A 16,207-nucleotide genomic window follows, 5' to 3' on the forward strand; every position below is an offset into this window, starting at 1 on the left:
CTCCGCGGCAAAAAGCTTTCTCACCAGTACTTCGTAGATATGTATGCGAAAATCGAAGCTCAGAGACTGAACTACTTTCGCTACAATCAAAAAACTATCCGGGTTGAAGATTACTGTCATCTTAGAGACGCTATTCAAAACGATGGCAACGTTCAAGACATAGGGCAATTGGTCATCCTCCCGTCCACTTTTATAGGAGGCCCCAGATACATGCACGAACGATTTCAAGACGCAATGTCATACGTCAAAAACTACGGAAAACCAGACCTTTTCGTAACCATGACGTGCAATCCCAACTGGCCCGAAATAACCGCGGAACTTCTTCCTAACCAAAAGCCGCAGGACCGCCAAGATTTGATAGCGAGAGTCTTTCACCTAAAAGTTAAAAAATTGATGTCGTTAATCAACAAAAAATGTCCTTGGTCCGTGTCGAGCTCACGTCTACTTGATAGAATGGCAAAAACGCGGTCTACCTCATGGACCGCCACTGCACAAAGCACTTTCCCAAGTCCTTCACCGAGCACACCATTACCGGAAATGACGGATATCCCCAATACCGCAGAAGATCTCCCGAACAAGGAGGAATCCAAGCACGATTGTCTAGACGCAGCATGCCAATAGATAACAGAGTGGTCGTTCCGTACAATCCTTATCTGCTACGCACTTTCCAGTGCCATCTTAACGTCAAAATTTGCAGCTCTGTCAAAGGAGTCAAGTACATCTGTAAATACATCAACAAAGGTCAAGACATGGCTGTTTTTGGCGTGCGTGACCAAGATAGAAACGATGAAATCAAGTGCTTTCAAGCGGCCAGGTACATTAGCACCAACGAAGCAATCTGGCGAACCTTCTCCTTCTCAATTCACGATCACTCTCCCACATTGCAAAAACTTCACGTTCACCTAGAAAATGGACAAAGAGTTTATTTTACTCCGCAAACAGCAAAAGACCAAGCAGAAGAGCCACCGCACACAACGCTCACGCGATTTTTTGAATTATGTTCCAAAGACGGTTTTGCCCGAACTCTGCTGTACAACGAACTGCCCAAATATTACGTTTGGAAAAACAAAAACTGGAAACAAAGAGAGCGCGGAACACCGGTTCTAAACTACGCCGGCGTCAAACAATCCGATGCGATTGGACGCGTCTACACCGTGCACCCGAACAACAGGGAATGCTATCACCTACGCCTTCTCCTACACGTAGTCCGACGACCGACGTCTTTCCAAGACCTCAAAACCGTCGACGGTGACGTTTGCGCTATCTACAAGGAAGCGTGCCAACGACGTGGCCTTCTGGAATGCGACGCTCATTGGGATCAAGCTCTTGCAGAAGCTGCACTTACCCGAATGCCCAAGCACATTCGAGATATGTTCGCCATAATGCTTCACACGTGTTCTCTGTCGGAACCACTCGCGCTCTGGCAAACTCACAAAGAATCAATGTCCGAAGACTTCCTTTTTTACCAACGGCGTCTTATCGAAAATCCCAATTTTGACTACGCCGAATCCATTTTTAACAGAGCTCTTATATACCTTGAAGACAAGACACTCATTTCCAAATGGACAAGTTCTTACAGAGTACAGCTTGCCTGCCCCCGATAGGTCTCATCCCGCATCATCTACCGATCTGCCCAGAGAAGTCGCACTCGAATACGCCTATGACAGAGATGAATTACAGCAAATGGTAGATCACAGAACACCCCTTCTCACACTAGACCAGCGCACAGCCTACGACGCAATTCTGCAACTCGCTCGAGACGAAACAGGAAGCATCGTCTTCCTCGACGCCCCCGGAGGAACAGGGAAAACGTTTCTTCTCAATTTACTCCTAGCGAAAATTCGACTGCAAGGCGACATAGCAATTGCAGTAGCCTCATCAGGAATAGCAGCAACACTTCTATCAGGCGGAAAAACGGCGCATTCCACTTTTAAACTACCGCTAAATTTACATAACACCGATAGGCCCATTTGCAACATAAAGAGAGGTACCGCAAGAGCCGAACTACTTCGACGTGCTAAGATTATAGTCTGGGACGAATGCACGATGTCTCACAAGCAAGCTCTAGAAGCCCTGAACAGAACACTCCAAGACCTGCAACACAATGAGCTACTGATAGGAGGACTACTTTTGGTGCTTGCAGGTGACTTCCGACAAACACTTCCCATAATTGAACGTGGAACCCGAGCCGACGAAATCAGTGCCTGCTTGAAATCTTCCAAAGTCCTCTGGCCTTACGTTAAAACGTTTCATCTTGAAAAGAACATGCGAGTTCACAGATTTCACGACGTTCGTGCAGGTCAATACGCCGATCTCCTCCTTCGAATTGGAGACGGAAAAATTCCACCTAACCCCGCTAACGGTCTTATCAAAATACCCTGCGGAAATCTGGTCGACACCCTAGAAAAGCTCCAAGACAGCGTCTTTCCCGATGTTTCCCAGAATTTTTTCGACGTCGATTGGCTTTCCGAACGTGCAATTTTAGCACCTACGAATGAAAGCGTTCACTTGATCAACGAATCTCTCTTAGACCAAATACCAACCGAAGAGCAAATCTACCTATCCATAGATACCACTACCGAAATCGACGACGCCGTTCAATATCCAACGGAATTCCTCAATTCTCTGACTCCTACGGGTATGCCACCCCACAGACTCCGACTTAAAATCGGCACACCCATACTCCTTCTAAGAAACCTCGATCCCCCTAAACTCTGCAATGGAACCAAACTAATTGTCAGACGACTTCGCCGCTACATCATCGAAGCCGAAATAGCCATAGGACAATATCGGGGAGAGACAATTTTTATTCCAAGAATTCCTCTCATTCCCTCCGACACCACCATACCTTTCAAGCGCCTACAATTTCCTATCCGTTCCTCCTTTGCCATGACTATTAATAAATCCCAAGGACAGACACTCAAAACGGTAGGCCTCTTCCTCACTACCCCCTGTTTCTCTCACGGGCAATTCTACGTTGCCTGCTCCAGAGTAAGGAGCCCCAACAATATCCACATTCTCTCCGAATCAGATGAAACAGCGAATGTTGTTTATACCGAAGTTCTACTCTAAAAAATTACACCTTTCTTCACCATACCACTGTAATCAGCAACCACGTGCAACAGCACCCCCAACATTTTTGGGCCACGTCGCGTGTGCACCTCCCCGTTGGTGTGGCCTGGGTAACGCCGAAACACACGCATATCATCCCCACTTATTTACAAACGATGACACATTTATATACCCGTCGAAGACGGGTACACAGCTAGTATATAGTGTATTGACTGGTACTGTAAAGGGAAAGATATGGGCTATTGCTATTGCTATTGCAATCAGACGTTATAACACTGCAGTACTGTATTGGCAAAGTCATGCTCTGTCAACTCCTCGAATACGTCGAGCTAGCTGGATGTCCTTCGGCATTGTCGTCACTCTCCTAGCATGAATAGCGCACAGATTACTAGAAAAGAATCTAAAAATTGGATAAATACAAGTTAGAAACCGGTTGGTTACAGGTTACATGTTACAGGTTACATGTTAAAAGTTGCCAGTTTCAAGTTACAAGTTGTAAGTTGACTGTTGCATGTTGCGACTTGTAAAGCACACGGTTTTTGTTGTATTGAGTGTCAAAAAGGCTCTCTTTATTTCGATTTTTTATAACATCGAGGCGTCATCACACTGTTAAAATAGGAGGTGTCGCTGCATCCCAGATTGTGGTTCAAAACGCTTGCCACAGGAGTGAACCACTATTGGGCTTCGCGGAACACCTTTGTCTGGTGTTTTCTCAACCTCACTGCCCTTAGGTCCGGCGAGCCTCGCGCAGGTGTTAGCCAACACCATATAGAGCGTTACACAGTCACTTAAGAATGACAGACTAACTCTTACACATAAGGATAATTTAGTACCCTGATTTTTTATTAGGATTAAAATCATTATTAATTACTTAAAAATAATAAAAAATAATTAAAAAATAATTTAATTGTTTTTCTTCTTTTCTCACTTTTCTTTCACAATTCTTCGGCTGTAGAATTTCTTTTGCTCTACATAAAGGGGCGTGATGGAGTTCCTAATTGTTCAGGTGTAATAGATATTCTCTGCTTATAATTTTATCAAATTTCATTAGCCTTTGTGGGTCCTGCAAATGGAAACTGAAAGAGATGCCCGTATGTTTAGCGTACTAATCCCTACGTCATTTGTACGGGTATGTCTTACAGTTTCCATTTGCAGGAAGCGACTGCAAACGGCATCGTGAAAGGAATCCTGTGTGCGCGATCGTGCGTAAAACTATTCGGGTGTTTATCGTACGCGTCCGGGGCTCTTCGCTTGCAGAAAAGGACTGTACGGGTGAGATCTCCAGCTTCTGCAGCTATGAAAGCCATCTCCCTCGCTCGACATCAGCCGCTACAACAAGCAGAGCACACGGTCGGCTCGGCTCCGAACCGTTTTCGCAACGAAGTAGCTTTACCCGCTCCTCGAAGCGGACAATGCTCAAGGTACGATACTCTTCCTCGCGTTTTATAATGCACCGAGAACGTGTCTTGATGCGTTTACTCGTCTTCGCTGCCTGAACGGTGCGCTTTGTAAGACGACCATTATCTATCGTTTGAAACCTTTAGAAATTCGATTCGCGATCGAGCCATTTATGAAGAGCAAGGTGACGAAGAGGTAGACCGCAAGGTCCCAACGTCCTCGGCACGACGGGTCGGTATCAACGGCCTGACCGCGGAGATTGGCGACTTCCTCATAGTCGCTGTCTCCTAAACTGCCTGTATGCCTCCTCCGGATATGAGGCAATAACGTCTAAACTGCCGCGTCTCCTGGGCACGAGCCGAAAAACTGCCCAACTTCATGGCGTGTATCTTCTAATAGAGGCTGCTATATTTCATTGGCAGTCTCTCCAGGAGAATGACGCCTACAGAAAACGTGCCTGCATGCCTCGACAGAGTACGCAAGCAGGCACATAAACCTGTGGGGACTGCAGTCTCAGTCTCATCCGTGCCTCGCCTGCTCCTGTATGGGGCGGGTGGGGCACACCGGGAGGGGGAGGGGAGGGAATACGCAGAAACGCCAGACAGATTTTTTGTATACTTTATCTTTAATAAAATTTTGAACATGGTGTTCCCTACTTTCGCGTGCATCTGACGTACAACGCGCGCGGACGACGTGCTCACGCTCGTGTAGGCCCGGACGACTCGCGCAACTCCAAAGCGCGCGGCGCGCGCGAGTCGCTCGAAAGCCGCGCTTGCTTTTGTCTCCATACCCTGAAGATCAAAAGCCTCATGCAACAACAAACTATGCTCATGCAAAAAACTCATGCAAAAAGATGACTGTTTCTTCTTTTCGTTTCGCCTTCAGTAAGGTCCGTTCAGAGAAAAAGCTAAAGAGAAAAAAATTAGAAAGAACAAAGAAAGAAATCTTGGCCTATCTCCTCTTCTCGCCAGACTCAGCTTTGCCCCAGCCAGTAACCAAACGAAACCCTGCAAATTGAATCAAAGATTTTTGAATAAATTGGTGGGAGCGTACCTGATCAACAAATGAATGGAGGCGTTGGCAGGATAAAGAATCCAATGACGATCTTCCTCTTTTTTTTCCGTTTGCCTTTCCATCTGCGTATACGCGTGGCTCCGAATACGAAAATCGTCGTCGGTCATTTCGTAATCGATCTGACGAGAGAAAGCGATCGTTACGACGCGAAAAACGAAAGAGGAGCTGAGGAGGTGGGTCTCACCAGGGAGCCCAGCGACGTGGCGCCTTTGTCTTTCCGTTCCGCAGACGCACTCCTTCGCGAAGGACTGCGAGACGCGCTGCTGAGAGAAAATAAACGCGTGCAATTGACCGAATGGGCTCCCGTTTACTCACGCAGCTTCGAATTGACGTCCGGAACTTCGTGCTTTCTCTTCTCGGCCGCCCTGAATGCGGTCAACGTGCGTCGCGCGATCCGCTTCTCGGCCGGCGACTCGTCGACTCGTCGAGTCGTCGAGAATTTCACGTGATTTTGGAAGCCCCGGCTGCGCTCGCTGCACGTGAACCATCTATGCGTGAACCACCAATTAAGAATGCGCCCTGGATAGATATAATATTTAGTATCCCTCATCGCTTCACATACGTTCTTCTGCTGCTAACTCATGTATGGCCTATAAAATTAGAAGCATTTTTTGACGAAACAGCCTATTGATTAATTAATGGCTATACTTTGGCCCTTGAGCATCCACCTTTGTCGGAAATGATGTAGACAACTGTTTCTGGTATAAGGTAGTCAAACACTTTGCTCGTCTATAAAATAAATTTTCATTTATATGTGTGAGGTTTGTAGCAGTTTTTTACGTTTCGAAATAAATCCTCATCAATGTCGAATAGTACGTTTTTCTTTGCCTTGCTTTTTTGTTTAACAAATCGCTCGATGAGAATAGGCAGTATCGTATCAATGATTTTCGACGGAAAAGTGAAAGGAGGTTTTCTTTCTGAGAAGACGTCCATGGTGATTAGTTAAGCCCTTCCTGGTACGACTCACTTTTTCCATTTCTTCCAAATCTAAAAATGTCAGTGTCTGTCACATCAACCTACAACTCAATATTGTCTTTGAAAAGGACTTATTGAACAAGTTCATATATTAACCTTCAATTGGTGAACTTGCTCTAAATGTTCCATCCGATTTTGAAGATATTGCTTGATGTCGTCCTTAGAAAGGGTTTTTAGTCTACGGCAGCGGAATAAATTATTACTAGACACCATCAACGCATTACACATATGGCATTTACAAGTTATTGATGAATTCAGACGTATGTTCCTCAGTGAAATCCGACTCCGAGCCGAGTACTACGACGTCATCGTTGTCATCGCTCTTAACGTCATCTTGTACGAAAATTAACAAAATTGCACATCTATTATTGAAGAAGTAACTATGGCCTACCGCTTCCTTTTCTTTCCTCCCGCGTAATTGGCTTTATGCAGTTATACAGTATCGTCGACGTTATCCATTTACGCACGTTTCCAGTGTCCGCCTAAATAGCGCTATCAAACTGCACATCATTTAGCCACTGTCATTCTAACCTGCGTAAATTGAATTTCTGAGTTGAAGATGTATTTTAGAGCGTACTACACAACAAAAAAACTGTTTGAAATTACTCTGTCTGTTTGTCTTGTGAAATGTAGAGGAATGTGTGATGTTTTGTCGCAGACAGGCGAAAAGTTGCGATTTCTCAGCTGCGAAGGAATGAATTCAAGTGCAACTTAGAAGTTTAACTACCTGCCTAGAATGGCATCGAACCATGATAGTTTGCACTGGCTGCGACTTCGCTTTCAAAGTTCGAGGTTGGGGCAGCCACATTTTCCTACGGCTTTAGCTTTCTCTACTAAACACTACGCGGCTTTCGCCGTTGCTCGCCAAAAATGCCCTTATCAATTAAATCAAGTGATTTTACTGTATTTAATGCAGAATTTGTCGAGAAATCGATTTGTGCTAACAGTTTCAAAATCGGACAAAGCGTTCGCGAGTTATTAACGAATGAAAAATCACAAGTCCCGGATGTAATGTTTAAACATCAATATTTTCTAAATTTCGCTCTTTTAACAGACCAAATTTTTTTAATTCAATTGTTTTATAACCATACTGCTGTGGTTACAATTTCAAATTTGTTGACATAGCCGTTTCAGTAATCAATAATCACCAAATTTCACATATAAATGTGAATATTTTGGAAACCGGTGCAGATATGACATAAATTTTTTTTGGAAATGAGATAAGGAATGCGTCCGCGTGTTCCAGGTGCAAAGAGATTTCATTTCAAGGACTTTATTTTTTGAAAAAATTAAAAAAAATACAAAACATTATTTTAAAAAATCGACACTTTTTACAAAGCTTCTACTTCGCATTGAGACTCTGAATAAAATCTAAGAGAAGAGATTTAGAGAGTTAACTTGAAAAAGTGCTATAAAATTTTCCCGTTTCCTTTTGCAGCCAACAGCACGCTGCTAGTGTCTTCGCTGACCCTTCTTGCGTCTTCGCATCACACTAAGGAGCCCAAAAACATCTCTCAGAGGACGTCTTCATTCGACCTCCGACTTCCGGTTAGAACCGCGGACGATTTGTGGTCTTAGACCCACTAACGGGTCTTTTCGTAGCGCACCGAAGCGAGCTGACGCGAGCTACGGCAGTCTATACGCGTCAAACTCGCTGCACGGAGGATTCCCGCGAAGACGGTAGTCATCCACAGTTCGCTTTGGTCAGCCAAAGTTGGCTTTAGTCAGCCAAACCTTCGCAAGCTCACCTGAAAGACGAGAGACGTTCGTCGCCGTCGTCGCGCGCTGTGAGGACAACACACCCGCCATCGTCTTTCCCAACGAAATACGCCCTCCTGCTTGCGTACAATGTACGCAGACAGTTTGCTTACGGTTCCTGCAAATGGAAACAGTTTACGGCAGTACTGCACATAATTACATAGATATGCATGCGTGCGCACGACTTACGGGTATCTATGACGTCGTTCTTTCAGTTTCCATTTGCAGGACACACAGCCTTCAATTTACGTTACATGAAAGAAGGCAACGGAAATGATAAAATAACTACAGTACCTTTAGCAAAGACGTCTAATAAGCAAAACCTTAAGGTGGTATCGTGGGGTTACGCCCACGTTTTTGACTATTTTTGGAGAAAAATAAAATTTTTTTAAAAAAGTGTTTCAACCTTCCTCTTTCGATTCTGCCTAATGTTTTGGTCGTGCGACTTCAGCAACTTGCGAAAAAACGCGTAATTAGGAGGGGCGTTTTCGACAACTTCTAAACAGCGTTCAATTCCCGTTTTCTTGGCTCCGCTTGTGTTCTCTGACGCCTACGTATTCGTTTCAGCCGTTTTCAGCGTCTAAAGAGGGTTATAAAGCCACATTTTCGCAGCTCTTTTTTTGTCTAACGCGCGCGCGTGCGACAAGTTTTGCGGCTGTTTCTGTGCTTTTCCGCCTCTCTTTGGCTAAAATGGGTCGGCGATCGAAATCGAAACGCGCTGGATTCCGAGGAACTCCTTCGTACGCGAAGAAAGCCGCTGCTGGATCGTCACGAAGCGAACCGGATGTCGCTGGCGTGGCCGGAAATCACGATGAAAGGAATGAGCAGCCGTCTGCGGCCGGAGCGTCGGCTAAAAAGCTCGCCAACGCTCCTTTATCGTGGGCACGCATCGGGCATACGACGGCGCCTCGGGAAGACGGCTTGACGGCTATATCAAACACCCACCCCCCTACATACCGTCTAATTGATATGCGGCAGCTAATCGTTGCCATTTTGTCCTTTCTCGTTTGCCGGAGTTGCAAAAAGGGCAGAATATCGCTGCTCGAAGACGAAAAGGAGCGAAAGGGATTTGCGTCAAAGATCGTTATGTCGTGTGACGAATGCTCCGCGTCCCATTCGTTTTTCACGTCTGGTCTTCGTCCTGGCACGCGTGGGCATAGCTTCGACGTCAATCGCCGAACAGCGCTTGCCGCAGTAGGAACAGGCTCGAACCGAGCTGGATTTGTTCGATTTGCAGGAGTAATGAACATGCCGGCGCCTCCACTTTACGACAGCTGGGATCAGCATATGGAGGGACTAAGCGACGTCCTGGGGATGGTGGGAAAGCTCTAGATGTTGCATCTAATTTAGAGTAACTAGTTTTTCATAGGTTTTTGAAGAGTCTGCCAGACAGGCTGTAAAAACAAAGAGAAGTCGTCTCGGAGCTGCTGACGACGACGTCATCGACGCAGCGATTTCTTTCGACGGCACCTGGGCTCGACGTGGCTTCAGTTCTTTATACGGCGTTCAGGCAGTCGTTCTGGATGGCAGCGTCATCGACTTCAACGTGTTTTCGTCCCTCTGTAAGGCCTGCCAAAAAATGGAGGAGTCCGGGTAATCTGAAAATAAAGTCTTTGAAAGCCATACTATTTTCTGTAAATAGAATTGACAAACGCAGTCCTGAGTATGAGCAGTGGCTAGAAAACCACAAGCCCAGGTGCCGGAGAAATTACGTTGGCTCCTCAAAGGCCATGGAAACGGTGGGAGCGGAGGTGCTTTTCAAGCGTTCGATCGAGAAGCATAAATTGAGGTGAATGATTGCTTTGTTGCTTCTCACGTTTCAAACTGTTATTATAGATACACTACGTTTATCGGCGATGGTGACTCAAGTTCGTATGATGCAGTAAAAGCCGTATATGGAGACGAGCACCCAGTCCGGAAACTCGATTGCGTTGGTCACGTGCACAAGAGGATGGGTGCTCGTCTCCGAACTTGGGTCACCAACAACAAGAAAATCGTTATGGACGATGGTGGAAACCCAACAGGGAGAAATCGTCTCACCCACGTCGCCATTGACCAGTAGATAGTGTCTTCCGGGTTGATATGTAATCTCGAACGGCCCATAGTTCTTTCGCGCTGTACACAAGACGAAAATGAAACTTGTTGATCAGTGCCGTCGTCCAACATGGATTCCAACGTATCCTCTAGTACTCTTTCTTTGGAACGACATTCAGCCCGCATATCTGCGATAAGATGCCGTAAAGAAGACGATGAACACTGGGAATTTAGTACACCTACAACAACGAAAGTAAGGACTGCCCAAGCAAAGCATAGCTTTATTCCCTTCTCACCGAAGAGATGACTGGCTTGCTCCACCTTTCCTAACACGGTAGATATAGCAGCAGGGTGACGAGTCAGTAATGCGCGATCGCATTCTCGTAGAGTCGAAGGAAGAGAAAGGATAAAGTCGCGAACGTCAGCCATTTTGAGCGTGAGGTCGCGCAGGCGCAATAACAGGGGTTGATAATGATAACAAGGACGGAGATGATGATGATAATCTTGCAAAGAAACGCTTTACTTGAAGTAAGCAAATGAACTCGGTCATAAAAGGTGAAATTTTGGTAGCAACTCCAATAAATGCTTTTCACCGATTATGTGATACTTGATCAAAAAACAGTAACTCTTGATGAAAAAACTTTAACTCTTGATGAAAAAACTCTAACACTTGATCAAAAAACTCTCGCACTTGATCAAAAAACTCTAGCACTTAATAAAAAAACTCTAGCATTTGATCGTAAAAAATTAATTACGACACTTTGACTTTTGTCCCATTTGGCGTTCCATACGAGTGGGCGTATCCCACTTCAGTTGCATATCAAAACAGGAGATCCCACTTTCCCACGCTTGTGGGCGCAGAATGTCTAACGTCGAGGAGCGTGATTCTAATTTCGTCTTCTTGCAAGCTGGCAAACTTTGGTCGCGCGCACACATTTCGTTCCATATCGGGAGGCGGAAGAAAACTGCGCATGGCGGCACGGGCGAGGCGTGGTGACGACATCTTGCACGAGAACGCGCTCCCCGTGTCGAGACGCACGCCGCCGCGTACCGCAAGCGATTATATGAAACAATAGCCGTTTGCTATCAGTCGTTGTTTGGGAAAATTTTGATCGCTTAGGAGGTCGCGTTTACGGTACGGCAACTATCTGAAATACGGTCGTCGTCGCCGAGCGCAAAGTGACGGAGGATCTGTCGCCGGACCCCTTCGTCGACGACGTCGCCGCCGATCGACGCGGCGATCGCGCTCTTCTCTACGAGGCCGAAAGTCCCGACGAGGCGGCTCTCGTGCAGGCGGCGAAAGCGTACGGCGCCGGTCTCAAGTCACGTCGCGCCGACCTCGATCGCCGTCCTACACGTACAGTACTGCCGTTCAATAGCGAAAGCAAACGCATGTCGGTGATCGAACGCGATCCGATTCGTCGAGAGGTCGTGCTCTATATACTGCAAGGGAGCCGACGCTGTGACCGTTCAGAGCCGACTTGTATCGCGGCGGTGGATGTGAGAAAATATTTATCCAACGTTTCGACTAGTAGAGTAACTCAGCAAGCGAACCGTTACGTTTTTTGACGTACCAGTGCCTGCAAGTTGTTGCGCGCGAACGGTGCTTGCGGATCAGGCGCATGGAACGCAATTCGTGCATAAAATATACGCAGGCTCTTTAGAATAAAAGGTTAGTGGCATATTTCTCTAAACTACGTAGGTGCGTTCTATGGCGTTCCCGCCAACGCTGTACTTTATGCACGAGTGGCATTACACGCGCCTGAGCCGCAAGCACCTCTCGCGCGCAACGAGTCGCAGACACTTGCACCCAAAATGGGCGCGCCAACGCTTTTGTGGCGTTCCACGCGCCTGAGCCGCAAGCATCGCTCCGATTCGCTCGCGCGCAAATTTGTCAATAAATATTGCAAGGGACAGGAGACACTTAGGAGGCCCTCCAGTAATTCCACGAATCATGAATCACGTTATTACGACTGAGGAGGCACTCTCAGGCAGCCGATCGAAGTTCATCGTCCATGCACAGTCCTTTCATCTAGTGCTGTTGTGAGTAGTTGTGAGTGTATTGTGGGTGGGGCTAATAGAAGTGTTACGACGCCTCTTCGAGACTGACACATACAGCGCTCTCTTTCGGTTGAGTGTTTATGTGCGTTTGCAGATAAAATGCGTCGCCCGAACGGCCGCTGCAGGAATCGTTTTCTTGCACAGCTGTTTGTCCTCAGGTACTTCGAAGAAAACGTCTGGGGCAACGCGTAGCAAAGGGGCGTAAGAATGCAACAGATAGGTCTTTCAGTCGTTTTTTTTCTTAGGAGACGAAGCGCTGTTCAGTTTGAGGTGAATTCAAGAGCCTGGCATAATAGATTTTATTGTCACTTTTTTCTTCTTCAGGAAAGCGTCCTGGGCATGACGTCATAAACTGCTCCAGGGTCCTGAGCAAGACTTTGTGACAAAAAACTGCTCTTCCTGGGGTCCTGAGCACGACCCCCAGTGCATAAAAACTGCTCTTCCTGGGGTCCTGGGCAAGACCCCTAGCGCATAAAAAACTGCCTGAACGCAAGGGGGAACTATGTGCAATTTTTTTCAAGTTTTTATTTGAAATAAAAGGCCTTTACCCTGTCATTTTTGCCCTAGCTACCTACACTACCTACCCTATCTATCCTACCTACCCTAGCTAACCTAACTATTTGAACCCCTCCCCTTCGTGTATTATGCGCCTACTAAAATATAAAAAGCTATAAAAAATACAAAATAAAACTACTCCATGGTCTCTTTTCTCTTCGTTTGCCGTCTTCAGTCACTGCGCCACCTTCTACACAAAGACGAAATAAAATGTACGCTTATGCACTGAGAGTGGTCGGAGCTGCGCGAATTTGTTACCTGCAGTAGAGGAGATTTTGACTGACTTGCACTGCTTGTGCAATGAAATCGCGGTCACAGGCTTCGCTGGCGTAGAGACTGTTATCATTCTTACTCTTGTCCGCCTCAAATTGTGACAATTTAGCTTCGGAGCTCGTAAGAAAAAGAAAATGCACGATTGAGCAAAGGGGGCCAAAATCCGTGCAAGCGTCTCTCATAGCCTAGGCGCCTGTGCTCGCCAAGCAAATAGGAGCCGGAAAATAACGTTGTTTAGCAGAAAAGCAATGCATTTTCGCGTTCCGCTTACCTGTTTCACAATCGAGTCGCTTTTTATCGGATCCGATGAGAAAAAGGAGTCCCAATCGCTCGCTGAAATGCCAAGAAGCGCCGTCTGCCTCTATCTTGCAGTAGAATGGCACAGAGACCCAATGCAGAGCAAAGGAATCTCGAAAAGACGACGATCTGCGTGGACGAGCCGGAGATACAAGACCCGGACAATCGCGTGCCTCGCACCTGTGGCAGAGATAAATATACGAATCCCCCTAACCTACTATATGTAATTAAGAGTATTAGTTGACGATTTCCAAAAAACACACATTCCTTAATAACAAATGTAGACTATACCCAATGACGTCATCCACAGGAACGTAGATAGAACTCGACGAGCCCTTTCAAATTATATAGTACGACCTCAGCGGACCTAAAATAACGCTAATCCCGCAACTTATTAGTTATGATTCCCTTTTGGAAAATTAAAATAAAGCCTAATTTCGCAAGAAATGCTCTAAAACACTCGGAATTTTTTCTGAGAAAGGACACCCACAGTAGAATTTCCCTCAGCCACTCCCCCAACGAATTTCTACAACTCCCTAGCAATTAAAATTGATAGAAGAATTTTTCCCATCACAAAGCCTTTAAGTGGCTATAACTTGGAACCACAGGCATGAATCCAGCCATAACTCTCCCTCCGCAGTAAGACCTCGTCAAGGAACCCAACTCTCCTGCCGTTGCCATCGCTACCGAGGATTTCCTAAAAACCAGTTTGTCAACCCCTACCTCTCAAGATTCCCCCCCCCCCCACACTCGCTGTCCTCCTCTCCCCTCCAATAAAATTCCTCTAATAAAAAGACATTTAAAACAATAGGAAACTACATATAAATCCATACCCTCTATTAACGACCCCCTCTTTCGCTCTTTCCTCTTCTTAATGGACCGCCCCTCCTTTCCCTTCAACGCTCGATGCTTCCCCCTTTTTATCTCCCTCTTCCCTCCCTCCCCATCGCGCTTCTCCCCGTGCTTGCTCTTCGTAAAATCATTTCCTTCATCTACCATCCAGTCTTCGCCCACCTCTGGGAGTCGGACGAGAACAAATTCAAAATGCACTGGCTTCAAATCGCCTTCGGAAAAGGTACAGAAACTGAATTGAATTTCTGTCAATTATAATGAAAAAGCAATCGTAAAATTAAGAACATGCGCTACGCAAAACTCAACTATTAAACTCAAGTTCTTAGACTGAAAACACCTTTTATAGCTAGAAAAGAGAGCATGCAACGCAGCATTAGCTAAGCTCTTCCGCCCATCAGGATTCTAAATAAACAGGAGAGCACGTTTTCTAATGAAACAGAGTTCCGTACTTGAATTTAAATTCAGGCTTTTTGACCCTCTGCAGTCCACGGAGCCGGAGACTACCCATTGATTTTTTAAAACGAGCGAGCGAACGAGCGAGCATGGGCATCTTACCGGATCATCGCGTCAAAGGAAAAAACGCCACACAAGATATCCCGCCTTTTCTTTCTCTGGCCAATATTTGACTACCTAATATTAAATACATATATATTAATTAATTAATATTCTATTTATCTCACTTTGAATATATTCCACATCATATCGATACCCGGGTTTCTTTGGAGCATACTCTAACACTTTCAAGAGTTTATGGCCACGAACCTAAAAAAGAAAATATATAATTAATTACATGTTTAATTACCTTCAGCTTCTGTCTTACAACTCTAAGTGGCTTTCCTTTCTTCCAGTCCTGTGCTTCTGCTCCTTCTTTAGTAAAAGAAGTGTTGCAATTGAGCGCAAGAGCCCTGATATATAATTGAGCTATATTATAATCCATAACCTATATCTATTCAAACCTGTTTGTTCCTGTCAGCGTCTGGTCTTTGACTGCGACGTCTCGCCAGGTTTTCGACCTCCGTCTCCCGTATACGTAAAAGCCTCTCCTTCATCCTAGAGAAAAGATTAAAATAAATATATCAAGAAAATGATATCTCACCTGATCGTCTTCATAGGTACCAGATAAAACTACAGAAAATGCGCCCTCATCTTTGCGACCTTGGATTCCTTTTTGGGAGGGTCGATGTATGCCACATTCACTTGCCTATAAAAATCCCTCCAAAAGTTTAATAATTTATGATGATGCGTTATGACTCACTTGATATCGATATCTCCAGTGACTTCCTACCGGAATTCCGCAAATTTTTCCAAAATGATTGATGGCGACGTTCGATCTTTCAACGCATCCATTTCCTGTAGAAAAAAAACCGAAGTGAATGCATGTATGAGCTATTGATACTAATTATTTAATTTCTTTATCTTACCAGTCCCAAATTTGGCGCACTCTAATTCTAATTCCACAGTGACGTCGTCGGCCAAAGGAGCTTCCCTGCACACAAAGAGTGAGATAGCAATAGCAAGCCTGACACGTACAATTTAGCGACTTCTTTCCGACACTCGGACGTCTTCATTGGTGAGATCAATGACATCGTCTAATATGGCTGACAGATGCTCAAGTCTAAAAAATCGTAGCGACATTCGACCGGGATTGCTCCGAGTGATGTCGTGTTTGGTTTTTGACTCGACCATTACGACTTCCTCCTTGACCCGAACTCCAGGGCGTCTTTTGCTTGGAGACGCCATTGCGCTGTCACTGTCGCTGCCGGAATCCTACGTAAAAGATGGGACTTCGAGTGACGGCGAAATACTAGAGTCCCGTATCTAGTTTGGAACACATCAACTTTGGAACAAGCGGTTTACC

At 45.7% G+C, this 16,207-nt stretch overlaps 1 protein-coding gene and 3 long non-coding RNA genes across 5 annotated transcripts; 2 read left to right on the forward strand and 2 right to left on the reverse strand.

Moving 5' to 3' along the window:
• Positions 1 to 611: 611 nt before the first annotated feature.
• On the forward strand, positions 612 to 3,947 carry LOC136191397 (uncharacterized). The gene is made up of 3 exons (XM_065979723.1): positions 612 to 814; positions 1,605 to 2,638; positions 3,922 to 3,947. The coding sequence occupies exons 1-3, from the start codon at positions 612 to 614 to the stop codon at positions 3,945 to 3,947; spliced, it is 1,263 nt and encodes a 420-aa protein (XP_065835795.1).
• A 180-nt stretch (positions 3,948 to 4,127) lies between these two features.
• Positions 4,128 to 5,014, forward strand: LOC136191147 (uncharacterized). The gene is made up of 3 exons (XR_010670773.1): positions 4,128 to 4,163; positions 4,228 to 4,493; positions 4,617 to 5,014. It is a non-coding gene; the product is annotated as an uncharacterized lncRNA (long non-coding RNA).
• A 351-nt stretch (positions 5,015 to 5,365) lies between these two features.
• Positions 5,366 to 5,891, reverse strand: LOC136191116 (uncharacterized). 2 transcript variants are annotated; one of them, XR_010670744.1, is made up of 4 exons: positions 5,860 to 5,891; positions 5,729 to 5,804; positions 5,524 to 5,663; positions 5,366 to 5,477 (listed from the first exon to the last, which is right to left on the reverse strand). It is a non-coding gene; the product is annotated as an uncharacterized lncRNA (long non-coding RNA). The 2 variants fall into 2 exon arrangements; XR_010670745.1 differs by having other exon boundaries at positions 5,729 to 5,807.
• A 1,899-nt stretch (positions 5,892 to 7,790) lies between these two features.
• On the reverse strand, positions 7,791 to 8,513 carry LOC136191077 (uncharacterized). Its single transcript, XR_010670731.1, has 3 exons — positions 8,467 to 8,513; positions 8,268 to 8,395; positions 7,791 to 8,011 (listed from the first exon to the last, which is right to left on the reverse strand). It is a non-coding gene; the product is annotated as an uncharacterized lncRNA (long non-coding RNA).
• Positions 8,514 to 16,207: the final 7,694 nt, after the last annotated feature.

This window comes from Oscarella lobularis, chromosome 9, assembly GCF_947507565.1.
Source record: "Oscarella lobularis chromosome 9, ooOscLobu1.1, whole genome shotgun sequence".
Classification (NCBI taxonomy): domain Eukaryota; kingdom Metazoa; phylum Porifera; class Homoscleromorpha; order Homosclerophorida; family Oscarellidae; genus Oscarella; species Oscarella lobularis.